The sequence below is a fragment of the Schistocerca cancellata genome, chromosome 3, assembly GCF_023864275.1.
Source record: "Schistocerca cancellata isolate TAMUIC-IGC-003103 chromosome 3, iqSchCanc2.1, whole genome shotgun sequence".
Taxonomy (NCBI): Eukaryota; Metazoa; Arthropoda; class Insecta; order Orthoptera; family Acrididae; genus Schistocerca; species Schistocerca cancellata.
In genome coordinates this window covers 53425438-53445594 of record NC_064628.1, presented here as the reverse complement: position 1 = coordinate 53445594, position 20157 = coordinate 53425438, and the positions used below count along the sequence as shown (strand labels likewise).

The following is a 20157-nucleotide window of genomic DNA, read 5'->3' as shown; positions in this document are numbered from 1 at the left end:
TTGCCAGTCTACATTTTATATCCTCTCTACTTTGACCATCATCATTTATTTTGCTCCCCAAATAGCAAAACTCATCTACTACTTTAAGTGTCTCATTTCCTAATCTAATTCCCTCAGCATCAGCCAATTTAATTCCACTACATTCCATTATCCTTGTTGTGCTTTTGTTGATGTTCATCTTATATCCTCCTTTCAAGACACTGTGCATTCCATTCAGCTGCTCTTCCAGGTCCTTTTCTGTCTCTGACAGAATTACAATGTCATCAGCAAACTTCAAAGTTTTTATTTCTTCTCCATGGATTTTCATTCCTACTCCAAAGTTTTATTTTCCTTACTTTACTGCTTGCTCAATATACAGACTGAATAACACCAGGGATAGGCTACAATCCTGTCTCACTCCCTTCCCAACCACTGCTTCCCTTTCATGTCCCTCGACTCTTATAACTGCCATCTGGTTTCTGTACAAATTGTAAATAGCCTTTCGATCCCTGTATTTTACCCCTGCCACCTTCAGAATTTGAAAGAGAGTATTCCAGTCAACATTGTCAAAAGCTTTCTGTAAGTCTACAAAAGCTAGAAACATAGGTTTGCCTTTGCTTAATCTATCTTCTAAGATAAGTCTTAGGGTCAGTATTGCCTCACGTGTTCCAAATTGATCTTCACTGAGGTCGGCTTCTACCAGCTTTTCCATTCGTCTGTAAAGAATTCATGTTAGTATTTTGCAGCCGTGGCTTATTAAACTGACAGTTCAGTAATTTTCACATCTGTCAGAAACTGCTTCCTTTGGGATTGGAATTATTATATTCCTCTTGAAGTCTGAGGGCATTTCACCTCTCTCATACATCTTTCTCAGCAGATGGTAGAGTTTTCTCAGGACTGGCTCTCCCAAGGCTGTCAAATAGTTCTAATGGAATGTTGTCTACTCCCGGGGCCTTGTTTCCACTTAGGTCTTTTAGTGCTCTGTCAAACTCTTCACGCAGTATCATATCTCCCATTTCATCTTCATCTACATCCTCTTCCATTTCCATTATATTGTCCTCAAGTACATCACCCTTGTATAGACCCTCTATATACTCCTTCCACCTTTCTGCTTTCCCTTCCTTGCTTAGAACTGGGTTTCCATCTGAGCTCTTGAAATTCGTAAAGTGATTCTCTTTCCTCCGAGGGTCTCTTTAATTTTCCTGTAGGCAGTATCTATCTTACCCCTAGTGAGATAAGCCTCTACATCCTTACGTTTGTCCTCTAACCATCCCTGCTTAGCCATTTTGCACTTCCTGTCAATCTCATTTTTGAGACGTTTGTATTCCTTTTTGCCTGCTTCATTTACTGCATTTTTATATTTTCTCCTTTCATCAACTAAATTCAATATTTCTTCTGTTACCCAAGGATTTCTACTAGCCCTCTTCTCTTTACGTACTTCATCCTCTGCTGCCTTCACTACTTCATCCCTCAAAGCTACCCATTCTTCTTCTACTGTATTTCTTTCCCCCCATTTCTGTCCATTTTTCCCTTATGCTCTCCCTGAAATTCTGTACAACCTCTGGTTTAGTCTGTTTATCCAGGTCCCATCTCCTTAAATTCCCACCTTTTTGCAGTTTCTTCAGTTTTAATCTATATTTCATAACCAATAGATTGTGGTCAGACTCCACATCTGCCCCTGGAAATGTCTTACAATTTAAAACCTCTTTCCTAAATCTCTGTCTTACCATTATATAAGCCATCTAATACCTTCTAGTATCTCCAGGCTTCTTCCATGTATACAACCTTCTTTCACACATCTAAGGCTTCCATTTAGACCCGTGTTGACCAGTCTGTGTGGCAGTTGAAAACAGCAAAACAAAAGCCAAAGTCTTAAATTTTGCATTCAAGAAATTGTTTGTACACGAGAATCCTACGAATATAACATCCTCTGACCATCGGAGAGACTCCCATATGGGTGACATTGTAATAATCCCAACACAAAGTCCCAAGCGATTGGAAGCATCTGTGTAGATATAGATGTAGATTTATAAATTCAGTACACTAGATAAAAAGTCTAGTAGTGTCATATCTCAATAAGGAACCTGAAACTTTGAGCACAGGCACATGTAGAGGAACTATGGCTAAAGTTTAAAAAGATAGTTGACCATGCACTGGATAGATATTAGAACAGTTCATAATGGGAGGGAACCTCCGTGGTATACAGAAACTGTAAAGAAGCTTCTACAGAAACAGAGACCACAGCATAATAGGTGTAAAACAAAGCATAGGGCTGAAGACAGACAGATGCTGAATGAAAAACGTTTGGCTGTCAACAGCACAATGTGTGACGCCTTCAATTACTACTGTAGCATAGTATTGTCCAGTGATCTTTCACAGACCCAAGGACATTCTGGTCATACATAAAGTCTGTTAGTGGCACAAAAATTAGTGTCCAGTTCCTAGTGAGTGAGACACGAACTGAAATTGAGGGTAGCAATGCGAAAGCTGAAATGCTTAACTTCGTTTTCCATTTTCCTTTACAAAGGAAAACCTATGAGAATGGCCCAAATTTAATCCTCATCCTACTGAAAAGATGAGCACAACGAAAGTTAGTGGCAGTCAGTGGTGTTGAGAAACAGTTGAAATCGTTAAAACTGAACAAAACTCCAGGCCCCAACAGAATCCCTGTCAGATTGTATACTGTATTTGCAGCTGAGTTAATCCTCTTCTAAGTATGATCTATCACAGCACCCCCCCCTCCCTCCCCAAAAAAAAGAAGCCAGTTCTTGGGGGGGGGGGGGAAAAAAAAAAAAAAAAAAAAAAAAAAAAAAAAAAAAAAAAAAAGAGAGAGAGAGTACAGGTCACATCTCTCTACAAGAAGAATAGTAGAAGTGATTCACAAACCTACTGTTCAATATCCTTGGCATAAATTTGTTGTAGAATCTTAGAACATATTCTGAGCCAAAACATAATGAGGTATCTTGGACACAATGACCTCAATGCCAACCAACATGGATTCGAAAAACATCGATCGTATGAAACCCAACTCACACTTTTCTCAAGACATACTGAAAGCTTTGGATTCAGGCAATCAGGTAGATGCAGTATTTCCTGATTTCCAAAAAGCATCTGACTCAGTACCACACCTATGCTCATTGATAAAAGCACGATCACATCAGGTATCAAGTGAAATTTGTGACTTGATTGGGGACTTTTTGGTAGGCAGGATGCAACGTGTTATCTCGGATGGAGAGTCACTGTCAGATGTTCAAGTAACTTCAGCTGTGTCCCAGGGAAGCGTGTTGGGATCCTTGCTGTTCATCTTGCACAGACACTATGTGATCAAAAGTATCTGGACACCTGGCTAAAAATGACTTACACGTTTGTGGCACCCTCCTTCAGTAATACTGGAATTCAAAATGGTGTTGGCCCACCCTTAGCCTTTATGACAGCTTCCACTCATGCAGGCATACATTCAATCAGGTGCTGGAAAGTTTCTTCGGAAATGGCAGCCCAATTGTCATGCAGAGCTGCACTGAGGAGAGGTATTGGTGATAAGTCAGTGAGGCCTGGCACAAAGTCGGCGTTCCAAAACATCCCCAAGGTTCAGGTCAGGACTCTGTGCAGGCCAGTCCATTACAGGGATGTTATTGTTGTGTAAACACTCCGCCACAGGCCGTGCATTATGAACATCGTGTTGAAAGATGCAATCGCCATCCCTGAATTGCTCTTCTACAATGGGAAGCAAGAAGATGCTTAAAACATCAATGTAGACCTGTACTGTGATACTGCCATGCACAACAACAAGGGGTGCAAGCCCCCTCCAGGAAAACACAACCACACCATAACACCACTGCTTCCGAATTTTACTGTGGGCACTACACATGCTGGCAGATGACGTTCACCGGGCATTCGCCATACCTACACCCTGCCATCGGATCACCACATTGTGTACCGTGATTCGTCACTCCACGCAATGTTTTTCCACTGTTCCATCGTCCAATGTTTATGCTCCTCACAACAAGCAGGGCATCATTTGGCATTTCCGGCATGATGTGTGCCTTATGAGCAGCCGCTCGACCATGAAATCCAAGTTTTCTCACCTCCCACCTAACTGTCATAGTAACTGTAGTGGATCCTGATGCAGTCTGGAATTCCTGTGTGATGGTCTGGATACATGTCTGCCTATTACCCATTACAATGCTCTTCAACTGTCAGCGGTGTCTGTAAGTCAACAGACGAGGTCGAGCTGTACACTTTTGTGCTGTATGTGTCCCCTCATGTTTCCATTTCACTATCACTAGGATTGTGGAAATATCAAATACAGATCTATGACAGAAGTGACACCCAATCACCTGATCACGTTTGAAGTCCATGGGTTCCACAGAGTGCCCCATTCTGCTCTCTCATGCTGTCTAATGACTACTGAGGTTGATGTTATGGAGTACCTGGCAGTAGATGGTAGCACAAAGCACCTAATATGAAAAATGTATGTTTTTGCTGATGTCCGAATACTTTTGATCACATAGTGTATATTAATGACCTTGCAGACTTTTTGCAGATGATGCAATCTTGATAAGATTTCAGTGTGGTGCAGAGATTGGCAGCTTGCTCTAAATGTTAAGAAATGTAAAATTTTGCACTTCACTTCACAAAACGGAAAAACTTAGTATCCTGTGAGTATAATATCAAAGAGTCACTGTTGGAATCTGCCAATTCATAGAAATACCCGGTATAAAACTTTGTAGGGATATGAAATAGAATGATCACATATGCTCAGTTGTGCGTAAAACAGGTGGTAGACTTTGGTTGATTGGTAGAATACTGGGGAAGTGCAATCAGTCTACAAAGGAGATTGCTTACAAATCACTCGTGTGATCCAACAGTGTGGGACCCGTAATAAGCAGACTACTGGGGATATCGAACGAATACAGAGAAAGGTTGCACAAATGGTCACAGGTTTGTTTGATCCATGGGAGAGTGTCACACAGATAACGAAGGAACTTAACTGGAAGACTCTTTAAGATTGACATAACTATTCCAAGAAAGTCTATTAACAAAGTTTCAACATAAACTTTTAAATGATGACTCTAGGAATATGCTAGAGCCCGCACGTATTGTACAGTACCTTCCTTCTAAAGCAACCATAGTACAACCATTCACACCTGTCAGCCTGTACTAGATTTATCTTTACAATGTTTAACTGTGCTCTGCAGAGCTGTGGACGAGAAATGTATGTTTGGTATTCACAGTCAACATTTCATCACAGGTGTCAACACCAGTACTACTGTGGTGTGGAAAACTACTCTAAATTAAAGGATTAAATGTAACAACACAGAGAACAGTTGCATGCTAAGTCACTGATATGCATTAACAAGACTAAAAACTTTGTTTGGTTTTGGATGAGTCCCTCTTCAGAACAATAGTCTACACATTCATACATGTATAGGAGTTCATTGTTCTGGCTGATTAAATTGTGCCAGCACGGCAGCTCAACTGGAATGGGGGTTGTACCAGGTAGAGTGGGTCGGGTAAGAAAGGATGTGGGGAAGGGTGGGGAGAAGGAAGCAGCAGATGCACAGTATGGCAACACTGCATTGAAGAACTCTTTCTGGTTGCAGGCAAGATGAATTGTGCAAAAGACACTAACGATATAGAGAAGCTCACTGGGAGAATGAAATACTACAGAGGTAGAAAGATACTGTGGGAAATAGGGTGTGATTGTGGTATGACAGAAGTTAGGGTTATGGATCAGAAGAGGTGGTTAGTGCAGGTCAAGGGCTAGCATAATTTGAGGCCAGCACAATTGTGTGCTCCACACTACCCCCATGCCTGTAACCAGAATGAGCTCACTGGTGCCACATTTCTACCCTGTGCATCTGCTGCCTCTCCCTCTCACACCCGACACAAACCCCTATCAAACCTGTGCCAATAAAATGTAGCCATACAGGTGTATGAATGAGCTGTTCAATAAATAATGTCTCCTTTTTTTACAGTAATTAATACACATTCGGCATTGTCCTTCAATATGCTTCAAATATGACATTTCCCCTCCGTGTGTGTGAAGTTTTGATAGATTGCAAAGGCATAACAAACCATCAAGATGGCATCTACGCAATACACTTTTAAGTTTAGTTTAGTTATGTCATGTTCTGTAGATAATTTTCACAATTATTTTATCGATATGATGAACAAATCAGATTACTATATATATATAACTTTTAAATGATGACTCTAGACACACACACACACACACACACACACACACACACACACAGACACAGACACAGACACACACACGAATAGTGCTTATATTAATATTACTGAAATGTTTAGTTCTACACATGCAACTACATTTAGAGGTACATTTTTTTTTTACCAGTCCTGAAACAGAAACTCATCAATGGAACAGAAGGAGTTGTCCAAAAGAAATGATTTTAAGCTAGATTTAAAACTTGATTTGCTAACAGCCAGACAATTTATGTTGTTGGGCAAATGATCAAATATTTTTGTTGCTGAATAATGCATGTCATTTTGAGCAACAATAACTGTAGTGAGAGATGTGTAAAGTGTTAGTGACAGGAAGTGCAGAAACTGAGCTCTAAGAGCAGCCACCTTTGAGAAGCCCCATCAGAGCTACAGCTTCCAATATAGGGAATCGTGCAGCTGCCATTATTCGTGCAGACCGGTACATTGTAATTTGACAATTGGCTCTACAGCTATTGGTGGGCATTGGAAGAATGTGTGTGTGTGGGGGGGGGGGGGGGGGGGGTGAGCCTCTTCTAACATTCAAAGCAAGATGGCTTCCATGAATGCTAGCAACAAATGACAAGATTCAGTTTCAGACCAATGGAGAATCCTTTCAGAAGACTGTTACAGGTGACAAAACCTGGTTGCCTCACTTCAAGCTAGAAACAATTTTAAGCCAATCACTGGAATGAAGAAATTCAAAGTAGCTCAATTGGCTGGCAAAGTCATGATAGTCTTCTGGTGTAGTGGTGGTGCCATTCTCGTGTATCTTTTTCCAAAAGGCCTACCATTTAATTAAGAGTCATACGTGAAGACCCTGACAAAAACTCAAGATCCATTTCCAAAGTAAATAGTGTGACAAGAACCCAACAGAAACATTGCTCTATCGCCACTACACGCAAGCCTCAGGAATGTGAACATATCCAACCCATTGCCCAAGACCTCTCATCCTTGAATTTCCATATGTTGGACCACTTAAGGATTCTCTATGTGGAACACACTTTGAAGACAATGAGAACGTAATTCATGGTAGTAAACACAGGACAAGAGCTTTTACCAACAGCATGTTTGTGATCTTACACAATGCTGGCATAAGGCCATACAATGTCCTGGAGACTATGCAGAAAAATAGTACGTGTAAAAGAATTATCAACTGATAGTGTAACCAGATTCTGAACATCAAGAATAAACAAGTTCTGCGAACAAAGTGTGGGCATTATTTATTGAACAATCCTTTTCTTTTTGTACCATACAAAGTCCGCTGTCAGAGGGGTGAGGGGCATGGTAAGAGGAAAATGCCACATGCAACACAAGTAGTGAAGTGCTTGCAGCAAACATCAGTTGTCTTATTGTTAGCATGGTGAGCAGACCAATGCTAATAGTTGATTCTGTTGTGTCAGCATCAGCCAACAAACCTACAAGCAGCTGCGAATTCTCTTGTTCTATGAATAAATGACAGAAAGTACCTATGGACTCTCAAAATCACACTGACCTTAGAACCATCCCACGTTCCTAGTGAACACTGGGGGTGGGGGTGGGGTGGGGGGTGGGGGTTAGGGTACAAAGGGGGAGGGGGCGGGCATGAGTTGTACTTTTACTAGAACAAGATAATATTGTGCCAGCCACATTAATCTGGAGGTAAACAAGTTCCCTGAATTCCTTTCTCCATTATTTGTTTTTTCTTACAAACTTACACAAATAAGCTACAATGCAACAGTGACTACAAACACAATACCTGCTTGCTGGGGGTAGACACTGCCAGCACATCATCCAATTTTGATCCTACAACCATTACTTTAGCACCTTTAACAACACCAAGTTCCCTCAGTGTCCTTTCATCTTTTGCAAGTCCTTTTATCATAACTTTCTGCATGGCCTGTGGAACACCTGCAAAATAAACCATAATCCTCTTATTTCTGTTCCAGTCAGATTATGTAGATATTAACTATACAAGAAATGTGTAACAGAAATTATGTGAGATGCCAAGACATACATACTTTCTCAACTGTAAATATACAAATGCACATTTATGATAGTTTTACTACAGTGTACACTTGGTTTTTTATGTTTACCTTTATCTTCACATGAAATATAACCATCATGAAAGTTCAACATACCAAAGTAAAAGACGATGACAATTTTGAAGGGGCTTAACTACATGGTGGTGGTTGTTGTTGTCGTTGTTGTTGTCGTCGTCATCGTCGTGCTCTTCAGTCCAGAGACTGGTTTGATGCAGCTGTCCACGCTAATCTATCCTGTGCAAGCTTCTACACCTCCTAGTAACTACTGCATCCTACATCCTTCTGAATTTGCTTAGTGTAATCATCTCTTGGTCTCCCTCTACGATTTTTACCCTCCGCGCTGCCCTCCAATACAATTGGTGATCCCTCCTCAAAATATGTCTTACCAACCGATTCCGTCTTCTAGTCAAGCTGTATCACAAATTCCTCTTCTCACCAATTCGATTCAGTACCTCCTCATTAGTTTCATGATCTACCCATCTAATCTTCAGCATTCTACTGTAGCACCGCATTTCGAAATCTTCTATTCTCTTCTTGTCTAAACTATTTATTGTCCATGTTTCACATCCATACATGGCTACACTCCATAGAAATACTTTTAGAAAAGACTTCCTGACACTTAAATCTATACTCGATGCTAACAAATTTCTCTTCTTCATAAACGCTTTTCCTGCCATTGCCAGTCAACATTTTACATCCTCTCTACTTCAACCATCATTAGTTATTTTGCTCCCCAAATAGCAAAACTCATCTACTACTTTAAGTGTCTTATTTCCTAATCTAATCCCCTCAGCATCACCTGACTCCATTCGACTACATTCCACTATCCTTGCTGTGCTTTTGTTGATGATGTTCTTATATCCTCCTTTCAAGACACTGTCCATTCCGTTCAACTACTCTTCCAATTCCTTTGCTGTCTCTGACAGAACTAGAATGTCATTGGCAAACCTCAGAGTTTTTATTTCTTCTCCATGGATTTTAATTCCTACTCCCAAGTTTTCTTTTCCTTGCTTTACTGCTTGCTCGATATACAGACTGAATAACATCAGGGATAGGCTACAATCCTGTCTCACTCCCTTCCCAACCACTGCTTCCCTTTCATGCCCCTTGACCCTCATAACTACCATCTGGTACCTGTACAAATTGTAAATAGCCTTTTGCTCCCTGTATTTGACCAATGCCATCTTCAGAATTTGAAAGAGAGTATGCCAGTCAACATTGTGAAAAGCTTTCTCTAAATCTACAAATGCTAGAAACGTGGGCTTGCCTTTCCTTAAACTATCTTCTAAGATAAGTTGTAATGGTGAGTATTACCTCACATGTTCCAGCATTTCTATGGAATCTGAACTGATCATCCCCAAGGCTGGCTTCTACCAGTTTTTCCATTCATCAGTATAGAATTCATGTCAATATTTTCCAGCCGTGACTTATTAAACTTTTAGTTCAGTAACTTCAATACCTGTCAACACCAGCTTTCTTTGGGATTGGAATTATTGTATTCTTCTTGAAATCTGAAGGTATTTTGTCTGTCTCATACATCTTGCTCACCAGATGGAAGAGTTTTGTCATGGCTGGCACTCCCATGGCTATCAGTAGTTCTAATGGAATGTTGTGTACTCCCAAGTCTTTCTGTGCTCTGCCAAATTCTTCACACAGTATCATACCTCCCATTTCATTTTCATCTACACCCTCTTCCACTTCTGTAATATTGCCTTCAAGTTCATCACCCTTGTGTAGAGTGTCTATATACTCCTTCCACCTTTCTGCTTTCCCTTCTTTGCTTAGGCCGGTGATACACTATCAAATTTCTTTGTCGAATATCTTTGTCAAAGAAACTTGATGGTGTAATAGGGTCTCACTGTAGATTTGATCAAAGAAGTCACACATATATATGACTACGAAGTTTTTCACGACAGAGTCCTTGCATAAAAAGTTCTCTGTTTACTTGACGCGTCAAATTTGGATAAAATCCTGAGCTTTCGAGGACTACCTCCGTCGTCATCATCAGGGGTAAACTGACTGTCGTGGACCAGTGAGGCTTCCGCTTTTATAAGCAGGGGACGGCTTCCGATTGGCTGGATGACGTCACGGTGAAAATGGAGGTGGTGGCCTCTATGTCCATAGATTTTGTTTCCGCGCTTTATCCAGTGTTGCTTGTAGTGCCCTCCATCGCAACAGGCGGAGAACTGGGAGGAATGTAAGAAGTCTCCCTTGCGCTCTTTCTTTATCAGCTGCGCGCTTCCATGCTTTGGTGAGTGCATATCCGGAGTCTCTGTTGAAATTATTTTCACATAGTCTAATTTCAACTGCTTCCCTGATGACAGAGTCCCAATAGTTTGAAGTGTGAGCAAGTATACTTGTTGCATCGAATAGAATCTTATGTTTATTTAACAAACTGTGCTCAGCCAATGCTGATTTTTCTAGATACCTGTATTTCAGGTGACGCCGATGTTCCACACAGCGATCGGCAACAGTTCTTATAGACTGGCCCATATAATTTTGCCACACTCGCAAGGAATGCTGTAAATTTCCGGTACTCTCAGGCCAAGATTATCTTTCATGGGTCGCATCATTTCCTTAATCTTCCTGGGTGGCAGAAGACTGGTCTAATTCCCTGCCAGCTCAGGACTCTACCGATCTCTACGATATATATGTTACATGGAAGGAAAAGGTCAAAATAGTGGAACAAACAGTTACTGAAGACCTGATGCTAGGTGAAGACAATATGATAAACTGGAGCATCTTACAATTTAGGATGTCATGGATTCAGTGTTGAAAGTTCCATCATGCATATAAAGGACAATATAAGGTTACAGCACTGAAACTCCCAAACACGTTGGAACTTTAAGAACAGATAAATGGTATGCAACATGGCACATGTAAAGAAATACTTTACTAGAGATCTGTCCCCCCAGAAGAAGAGGAAAATAGGAAGTAAAATTAACAGTGCTGATGAAGTAATTAAGTGTAATATATCTAACTGCCAATAATGAACATGTCAATACTGTATTGGTACATTAATTCGACTATATTTCCTTCTATTTAAGTTTATGAATGTTTACTGTGACTTTTGTAATGGACATGTCTAAAAATTAAGAGTGTATGTAGTTTAGTGACAGGCTGCTCTGAACATATTCAGTTACACAGCCTCTTATTTAGCGTGTTGTGTTGAAAGCAGAGCAATTCAAGAGATAGTAAGAGTGGGCCCAGCACTAACAACACTTGTTAGACAGTGTAACGGGTGCAAGCAGCCATAAAGAAATTACTAGAAGAAGCTGGGGCTCGCACAGTGTGATGGGTTGTTACATGCTAAGAGCCAGTGAAGCAAGGTGCTGCATTTGACTGCAGAATGGCACTGCGGAGAGCAGCCTGACGAATGGCACTGTGGAGAGCAGCCTGACGGTGTGGTGAGACTTCAGGCAGTGAATGAAGCAGCCAATGGACTGGAGAGAATTCAACAGCCAGCTGGATGTCTTCAGCAAGCACAAAAATTGGTCCTATCAGCTAACAACAACAGGGGCGAGCCAGCTGTCAATAGGTCACCTAGTCATCGTGTACGTAACATAAACCTGAGTGGCGTGGAAGAAGAGTGAGCTCGCAGCACATAACAGTGGTTGAGACAGAGAGAGAGAGAGAGAGAGAGAGAGAGAGAGAGAGAGAATTAATGTAGCCAAGCTAGGAGGGCACCACTGCCATTTTCAATTATTTTCAGTCAGTGGCGAATTTTCTTTTTCAGTATTTGGGAGAATTTTTCTTTTAATTTCAAAATCTCACTTGGATTTTGAGAATAATTAGTTGGGAGATACATATTGATCCTGTACTTGATGGATCAAATCTATTCTTACACTTCTTTGCTTCAGTGCAGCAGCATCACTGACAGAGATGCCCCATAGTTCTAAAAGGAACAGGCTGGCGCCTGGAGTCATATGGCATGAAGGAATGAGTCAATTGCACCAGTGCCCTCACACGAGTAGGACACATATGTATGAGAGAAAAGTGTTTGTGGTAAAACAACAATTTTAAAGCATGGCTTCATTTCTTATCAAAGGAGTTGACAGGTAATTAAAATGCAACCATGCTGCAAGGAATTGGTAATGATAAACTCATATAAGCTTGAGGAAAATGAGAGACTGTAATTATAGTGTGAATGCGATCAGAACAAGTATGGATGTGATACTTGAAATTAAAGCGAAAATAAATTAACTGTGTTGCCCAAAATGTTTACATATTACAATATCTTCATTATTATTATTACAATATTATGGAAGGAACCAAGCTATAGAACAATGTGAGAGAATAGACAAGGCATGTGCTGTAGGCAAAGGTTCAGAACATTATTTATCGACGCATGTATGTCTGGGGTAAGGTCATCCTCCAAAACCGGCTATGTATGAATGTCCGGCACCTTATTTTCCAAACAGCTAGACCACAGCAAGCAACAATTAAATATAAATTAATAAATAATAGTGTGGCATGTTACACATCACAAGAAAGGAATGAAGTGCTGCAGTAACTTTGGGCCCCTTGTTTACCCACCAACTCCCTAATGAGATAGCTGTGAGCCCACTGAGGGGAGATCATTGGGGATCTTTAAGTAATCAACATATATAGAAACACAAACAAATCTTTAACAATCAGAAATCACTTGAGCACTGGGTGGGAGGAGGAAGGAATGTGTGGATAAAAGTGTTATTCTGTGGAAGAGTAAAGGTCCTCAATCACAAAAGTTACCCATAAAACTCGTTATTCATCAACACTGTTTTTTATAACATGTGGATCAAAGTTAACTTGTCCTAAGACACTGACATAACGACTCTAAACAATGGCTGTTTGTTTTCCCCTCACCTGCAGTGATCCTTTAATCACTGACTGTTTCCTAGTCCATTTCAACATCACAATAGTCAGATTAAAATAATTTGTCAGCTTTCAAAACCTTGGAATTTAATTGATCTAAACAAACCTTACAACACGACACGGACTAGCCACTGCCAAATGTCAGATCACATACAGTTTTCAAGTAGTGCAGTGTAGACACAATCTGACAGCAGTCCATTCTCCTTCTGCTGAGTGATGGGCAGGTTGGAGAAGCGCCAGTGCTGGTCACCCGCCACAATGTGCTGTTTGAGCTTTAACAGAGGTGCAGCTGATGGTACTGTACTGCAGTGTGACAAATATCAAACGACAAGTTGTTTTAGACACGGAGTACTCCCTTTGACTGTTACATCATATTTCTTGTTTTCGTGTGCCCCCTAAACTGCTTACTGATACATCAACATCTCGACACTTTTGTAGCAAGAGGTGTAGATTACTTTTTCATAATGGACTGCTGTGGGTGTGTGCAAACAATGTAACAAAGCATAAACTAACTTATATTCTTACACAGAAGAGAAATTTTCTCTGCTGGAACAACTATTCAAAACTATCCAGGGAACTATAACAGATTAGGGCATTTTTCCCTTCAACAACTTTTTTGTTAGATGTACACTGATATCTCTCTTGAAAGCTGCAAATTTTGTATGTAAGTTGAATCCTAATATACACTTTGAAAATGATCCTGCAACCGATGGGAGCTATTCATACCCAAAAATGTATCCTATAGGAGGGTTTGCTCTAGTGTACTGCAAAATATCTAAAATATATCTGAGACTCTTCAGAAGCTAAGTTGCCCATTCGCCCCAGACTTTGTGAATACTGACATTCACATGCTGTAAAACCATATTCGCAACGCAGTTTCCACAACACATCTGTGAGCACTTCATTTTTCAACGACAATACACTGAGCTTTCAGGTCCACACACTATGCACTCACAGTAAACAAGAAATTTATTATTTGTCAAACTAGAACAGATTAGGTATATTTTATGGTGCTGAATGGTCAACATATCACAGTAAGGTAAGTACTTCAGATTTCTCAATGAGATAAAAGGGTAAAATTGACAACAAATATGGATTGAATGGCAAAACAGATATCTGAAATAACATCAAGTGGGAAAATGGCATAAAATGTGCAAATGTGTGTAGAAGCGCTATTCAGAGAGCAGTTCGAAGATACATGTCCAAGTAGTGTCAAATGACTACAAAATATTGAAAACAACATACCTTTCTTAAGTAATGTCAAAGAGTGCATGTACACTCCTGGAAATTGAAATAAGAACACTGTGAATTCATTGTCCCAGGAAGGGGAAACTTTATTGACACATTCCTGGGGTCAGATACATCACATGATCACACTGACAGAACCACAGGCACATAGACACAGGCAACAGAGCATGCACAATGTCGGCACTAGTACAGTGTATATCCACCTTTCGCAGCAATGCAGGCTGCTATTCTCCCATGGAGACGATCGTAGAGATGCTGGATGTAGTCCTGTGGAACGGCTTGCCATGCCAATTCCACCTGGCGCCTCAGTTGGACCAGCGTTCGTGTTGGACGTGCAGACCGCGTGAGACGACGCTTCATCCAGTCCCAAACATGCTCAATGGGGGACAGATCCGGAGATCTTGCTGGCCAGGGTAGTTGACTTACACCTTCTAGAGCACGTTGGGTGGCACGGGATACATGCGGACGTGCATTGTCCTGTTGGAACAGCAAGTTCCCTTGCCGGTCTAGGAATGGTAGAACGATGGGTTCGATGACGGTTTGGATGTACCGTGCACTATTCAGTGTCCCCTCGACGATCACCAGTGGTGTACGGCCAGTGTAGGAGATCGCTCCCCACACCATGATGCCGGGTGTTGGCCCTGTGTGCCTCGGTCGTATGCAGTCCTGATTGTGGCGCTCACCTGCACGGCGCCAAACACGCATACGACCATCATTGGCACCAAGGCAGAAGCGACTCTCATCGCTGAAGACGACACGTCTCCATTCGTCCCTCCATTCACGCCTGTCGCGACACCACTGGAGGCGGGCTGCACGATGTTGGGGCGTGAGCGGAAGACGGCCTAACGGTGTGCGGGACCGTAGCCCAGCTTCATGGAGACGGTTGCGAATGGTCCTCGCCGATACCCCAGGAGCAACAGTGTCCCTAATTTGCTGGGAAGTGGCGGTGCGGTCCCCTACGGCACTGCATAGGATCCTACGGTCTTGGCGTGCATCCGTGCGCCGCTGCGGTCCGGTCCCAGGTCGACGGGCACGTGCACCTTCCACCGACCACTGGCGACAACATCGATGTACTGTGGAGACCTCACGCCCCACGTGTTGAGCAATTCGGCGGTACGTCCACCCGGCCTCCCGCATGCCCACTATACGCCCTCGCTCAAAGTCCATCAACTGCACATACAGTTCACGTCCACGCTGTCGCAGCATGCTACCAGTGTTAAAGACTGTGATGGAGCTCCGTATGCCACGGCAAACTGGCTGACACTGACGGCGGCGGTGCACAAATGCTGCGCAGCTAGCGCCATTCGACGGCCAACACCGCGGTTCCTGGTGTGTCCGCTGTGCCGTGCGTGTGATCATTGCTTGTACAGCCCTCTCGCAGTGTCCGGAGTAAGTATGGTGGGTGTGACACACCGATGTCAATGTGTTCTTTTTTTCCATTTCCAGGAGTGTATTTTTGGGCTTGGCGATCTAAAGCTAAGGCAAGAGTGTGGAAACAGCGGTTGTAGGACAGAATCAGGTTTGGATCACAGAATCTTTCAATCTCTCTGTAATCTAACCTTCACCTCTCAACAATGTGACAAGCTACCAGGATTGACAAATGGTTCAGATTCAATGTTAAACTTTTGGTCTCCTTTCCCTCGTTGGATAATTGGGATGTTCAAGATTATTGTAAATGTAAAGAGACTCAACTATGTTGATGTTAAGAGTTATTTTGGTATGTTCAATTCGTAATCTGCATAAGGCAATACCTTCATCCTTGAGCTTTGTAGCAAAGTTTGCCTTAGCAGTGTGTCAATGGTCCGTTGTTAATTGTATTGTGTACTAAATTGCCATTTGTCTTCTCATTTCTTCAGGATGCAGGGTCTAATGTGTGTCCTCAGTTCATCAGTTGGGACATTGAATTTGAGTGCTTCCATCCCTGTTGATTCTTTGGCTAGTTTGTCAGCCAGCTCATTACCTGGAATGCCAACATGGTTAAGGAAAAAAAAAAAAAAAGAAAAAAAAAGAAAAAGCACTGTATGCTGAGGGCATACAGATCGACAGTTTGTCATGGGTGGCAGAAGAGACCAATGGATGTTTTGGGTAGCACCTACCTATTGTTCGCAAAACAATGAAAATCTGTCAAGGAAAAATTATCACGTTTTGCAATGTTCTATGTATGGCGATCAACTCTGCAGAATGTATGCTGCATTCTTTTGACAGAGAATGTTGTTCTCAACTGCAGTTGTTTATGTATGCACAGAAAACTTATCATTATCTCTGGAGCTGTCTGTGTAGGGCTGTTCATCCACTGATGCAACACAACGTTTTGGCTACAGTTGAAGTTGAATTGCATCGCACATTCTTTGTCCATTGATGCAACTTTTTTGCAATGGGCAACCATCTCAAAAGTGCTGAATTTTGTCAGTTTGCTCAACAATGCCAAGCTATGCAGTTTGCAATTTTCTCGTGGCATATTAGTAGTTGAGGAAGCTTCGAAGAAAACAAATCCTGGTTTCATCCTCTCATTCACAATAATCAGACATGTTCAGCTTTTGTATTAGTGCAAGAATTCGAAAAATTTTAAGTAAAATTCAAAGGAATTTATAGAATGTCAAAGAAGCTGAGGAGCTGGCTGAAAATCTTCGCTCAATCATTACAAAAAAGGACATAAAATGGAGGAAAAGTATTTCAGTTGAAGAAAGACCACTTATTTTGAGGTAAGTTGCATTTATTAATCATTATAAAATATAAAAGAAATTTACCGTGATGCAAATCCATGTATTTATAAATTTAAGCTCATTACAAATGTTATAATTCTATGGTATTTAAAAAAAATTTAACACAAAGACAGGAAAAATAACAATGTGAGTTCATACAACTAAACATTTGGGCTGCCTGCACCAAACTGCCACCAAATGACTGATGGGTACTGGGAATCCTGGGAAGTAAATGGTTCATGGGGTGTGGCACACACAACTGAGGATACATGTTTGTGAGTTTTATATGGAAGAGGTGTTTCAAGCAGTCATATGTGGGCACGGAGATAACTGACGAGTTGGAGGAGTCGAGAATACCATCTGTCAACAGTACCACTTCACTTCTGAACAGACGAAATTGTGTGTCATGTTTTTCACATCTGTTACTGAAACATGTTTACTCAGACTGTCTTCTGTCAAATTAATCTGCTGATTACAAAAGTCTATAAAAGCTTTATCAGCTGCAGATGTTAGTGATTAGACTTTTACCTTCTTCACAGTGTGTTTGGTCTTCATTTCAGAAACACTGAGGTAGGCTGAGACTTAGTGCTGGGTTGCGATGCCTGTATTGGAGTTTTATTATCTGGGGAAGCATATTCATTTGACAACTCATTATCATCATCATCATCAATTTCTTCTTCATCATTACTGATATGTGCACTGCTGAGAGCCTCACTTTCTTGTTTGGGAGCTGGAGGCAAACTTCCAGCAACATCTGCTAGCTTAAGGTTTCATGACTGGAACTAGAAACTGTAGCTCCTTATACAAATAAGATTCTTTCTTTCATTTGCCGCCAGTACAACCTGGTTTTGACTCCTTGAAAATACAGTCCCCATTTCTCCATGTTTCTTTACAGAAGGTAAAGAAAATATAAAGGAAAGTACATTATTTTAAAAAATTCTTTCCACCAATTTGTTTGTACCTACATCAACTAAAGCTGCCCTAAATTTCAGATGTCTATCAGCAATGGTATTGGAGAAACAGGTACATCACTTTTTTCAGTGTTTCAATTTTAATTTAATACCATTAAAAATACTGTAAATATTAAGTAGTATTCCTTTAAGCACAGTGTTTTCAGTTGCCAAGTTTCAGTTTTCTAAGTTTGATAACAGCTCAAGAAAAAATTATAAAATTTATCAGTGTAATTTCGCTTACAACTCCCCTTCTAACAGATAGTTTTGTTTTAGGCACTTGGGAAGTGGATGCAGTCTCCCCTCACTATCATTTTATTTCATTCATGGGAATTGTACCATTGGAAGAACAACAAAGAAATTCTGCGAAGCTATTTGGAACATGCTGCAGAAGCAATGCATGCCAGCTCAGACAAAACTCTCTGGAAACAAACAGCATTTTCAGTCTCTTTGGAACTACGTATCTGCATAGGCACGATACATGGAACCCACATACACTTTTAAGAAAATTCTTAGAAGCGGACTAACAGATTTCAGCTGTAAGTCATACCATTCAATCATGCTGATGGCTGCAGCCAATTCCGATGGCAAATGTCACTGCAAATGAAACAGGATATCTTGGGAAGAAACGGTGATGGTGGAATTCTAAAAGCTTCAAGCCTGAACCACAGGCTACAACAATGAACTCTTGGTTTGCTTGAACCTGTACCTTACCTCATGACATTACAAGACGAAAGTTCTCATTTTATTTTGTTGTTGTTGATGAAGTAGTTCTTTTGCAAAAATATCTCATGCAACCATTTCATAAAAAAGACAATCACCTCACATGGATATTCAACTGTAGATTGAGTCAGGGTCATGCATTGAGTATGATAAGCCTGCATTTTGCAAAATTTAATAACTTGCAAAAGAATCTCAACAGTGAGTAGAATCATAAAAGCTGTGTGTGTGTGTGTGTGTGTGTGTGTGTGTGTGTGTGTGTGTGCGCGCGCGCACGCGCGTGCGTACGCCTGCTACACAATATCAGAAACAGAGAAGAGAAAACATATTCAGTAAGCAAATATGGCTTTGACCAGGATCAAATTGGGCAGCCAGTACAAGTAGCTGGCATCACTCCCATTGATGACCTCGAATGCCCAACAATTACAAAATCTTTTAATGTAATATTTCCTGACACCAAATGTTGCTTTACCTTGGCTATGGAAGTATTATATTAATAATAATTAAGTCAAAATAAAAACAATTATCAGCTATGCAAACACATGATGATTTTTTTTGCTCCAATGAAAATACTTCACAATAATAATTAAAAAACAGATAACACTGAACAATACATTATCTACACACAGTTAAATTGCTGTACATCGCCACGATATCATATGTACACTGTAGTGATACATCCCATTCCCTAAATACGAGGTATAACATATTTAAATACACATGTCAGAGAGTAATCGATAAGTGGTGAGCACCTTATTGTTGGGAGGTGTTTTAAATTGTAGGTGATGATACCAGAGCTAATGATCCAGCGAATGTATGGAAGTGGGTATTAGTCAGACAATCGTACATGCTGAGTGGAAATAGGATTTCCATAGAGCAGGTAGTGCAGAAGGAAAGAGCTCTATGAAATCTAAGAACACGAAATCTCAAAGATAATAAAGGTATTATACTTGTTAACTACCTGGCTGAATATCAGATTTGTTATGTACATAGCACAGATAGGCAGTATACGGGTTGGTAGCTATCCTCATTTATCATGTATTGAGTTCTAATTTTGAAGATAATACACAAGAAGGTGAATTGAATCTTACTTTTTATTTAGGTGGTGAGGTGAACAAAAATGAGAAGTTAATTTTCTGCAGCTTTATCCGCAGTCTATAAGGAGGCGAAGTCTGAGCCAAATTTGGGGACAAAGGCACACAGATTCAGGACACAGGCTAGTTGGACCTTGATTAATAATACTTAACAGCAACCGAATATTCAGTAAGCAACATTCATTGTATATAAAAGGAATGTTCAAGTGGCAACTTATTTATGTTGAAGTGGCAACTTATTAAGTGCTTGGTGCACAAGGTGAAGTAGAACAAACCATCACGCAGCTCAAGCCAACCTGAAACACTTCAATGCTGATACTACTGAAATAACAACCAATGTACTTACCACTCGCATCAG

General features: G+C 40.8%; 1 protein-coding gene across 1 annotated transcript in view; it reads right to left on the bottom strand.

Moving 5' to 3' along the window:
- LOC126176950 (ubiquitin domain-containing protein UBFD1-like) overlaps window positions 1-20157 on the bottom strand; it is a 52639-nt gene that overhangs the window by 21044 nt on the left and 11438 nt on the right. Inside the window, exon 3 of the mRNA XM_049924158.1 lies at window positions 7946-8097. Coding sequence (XP_049780115.1) covers window positions 7946-8097 — 152 coding nt within the window. The remainder of the gene's footprint in view (window positions 1-7945; window positions 8098-20157) is intronic.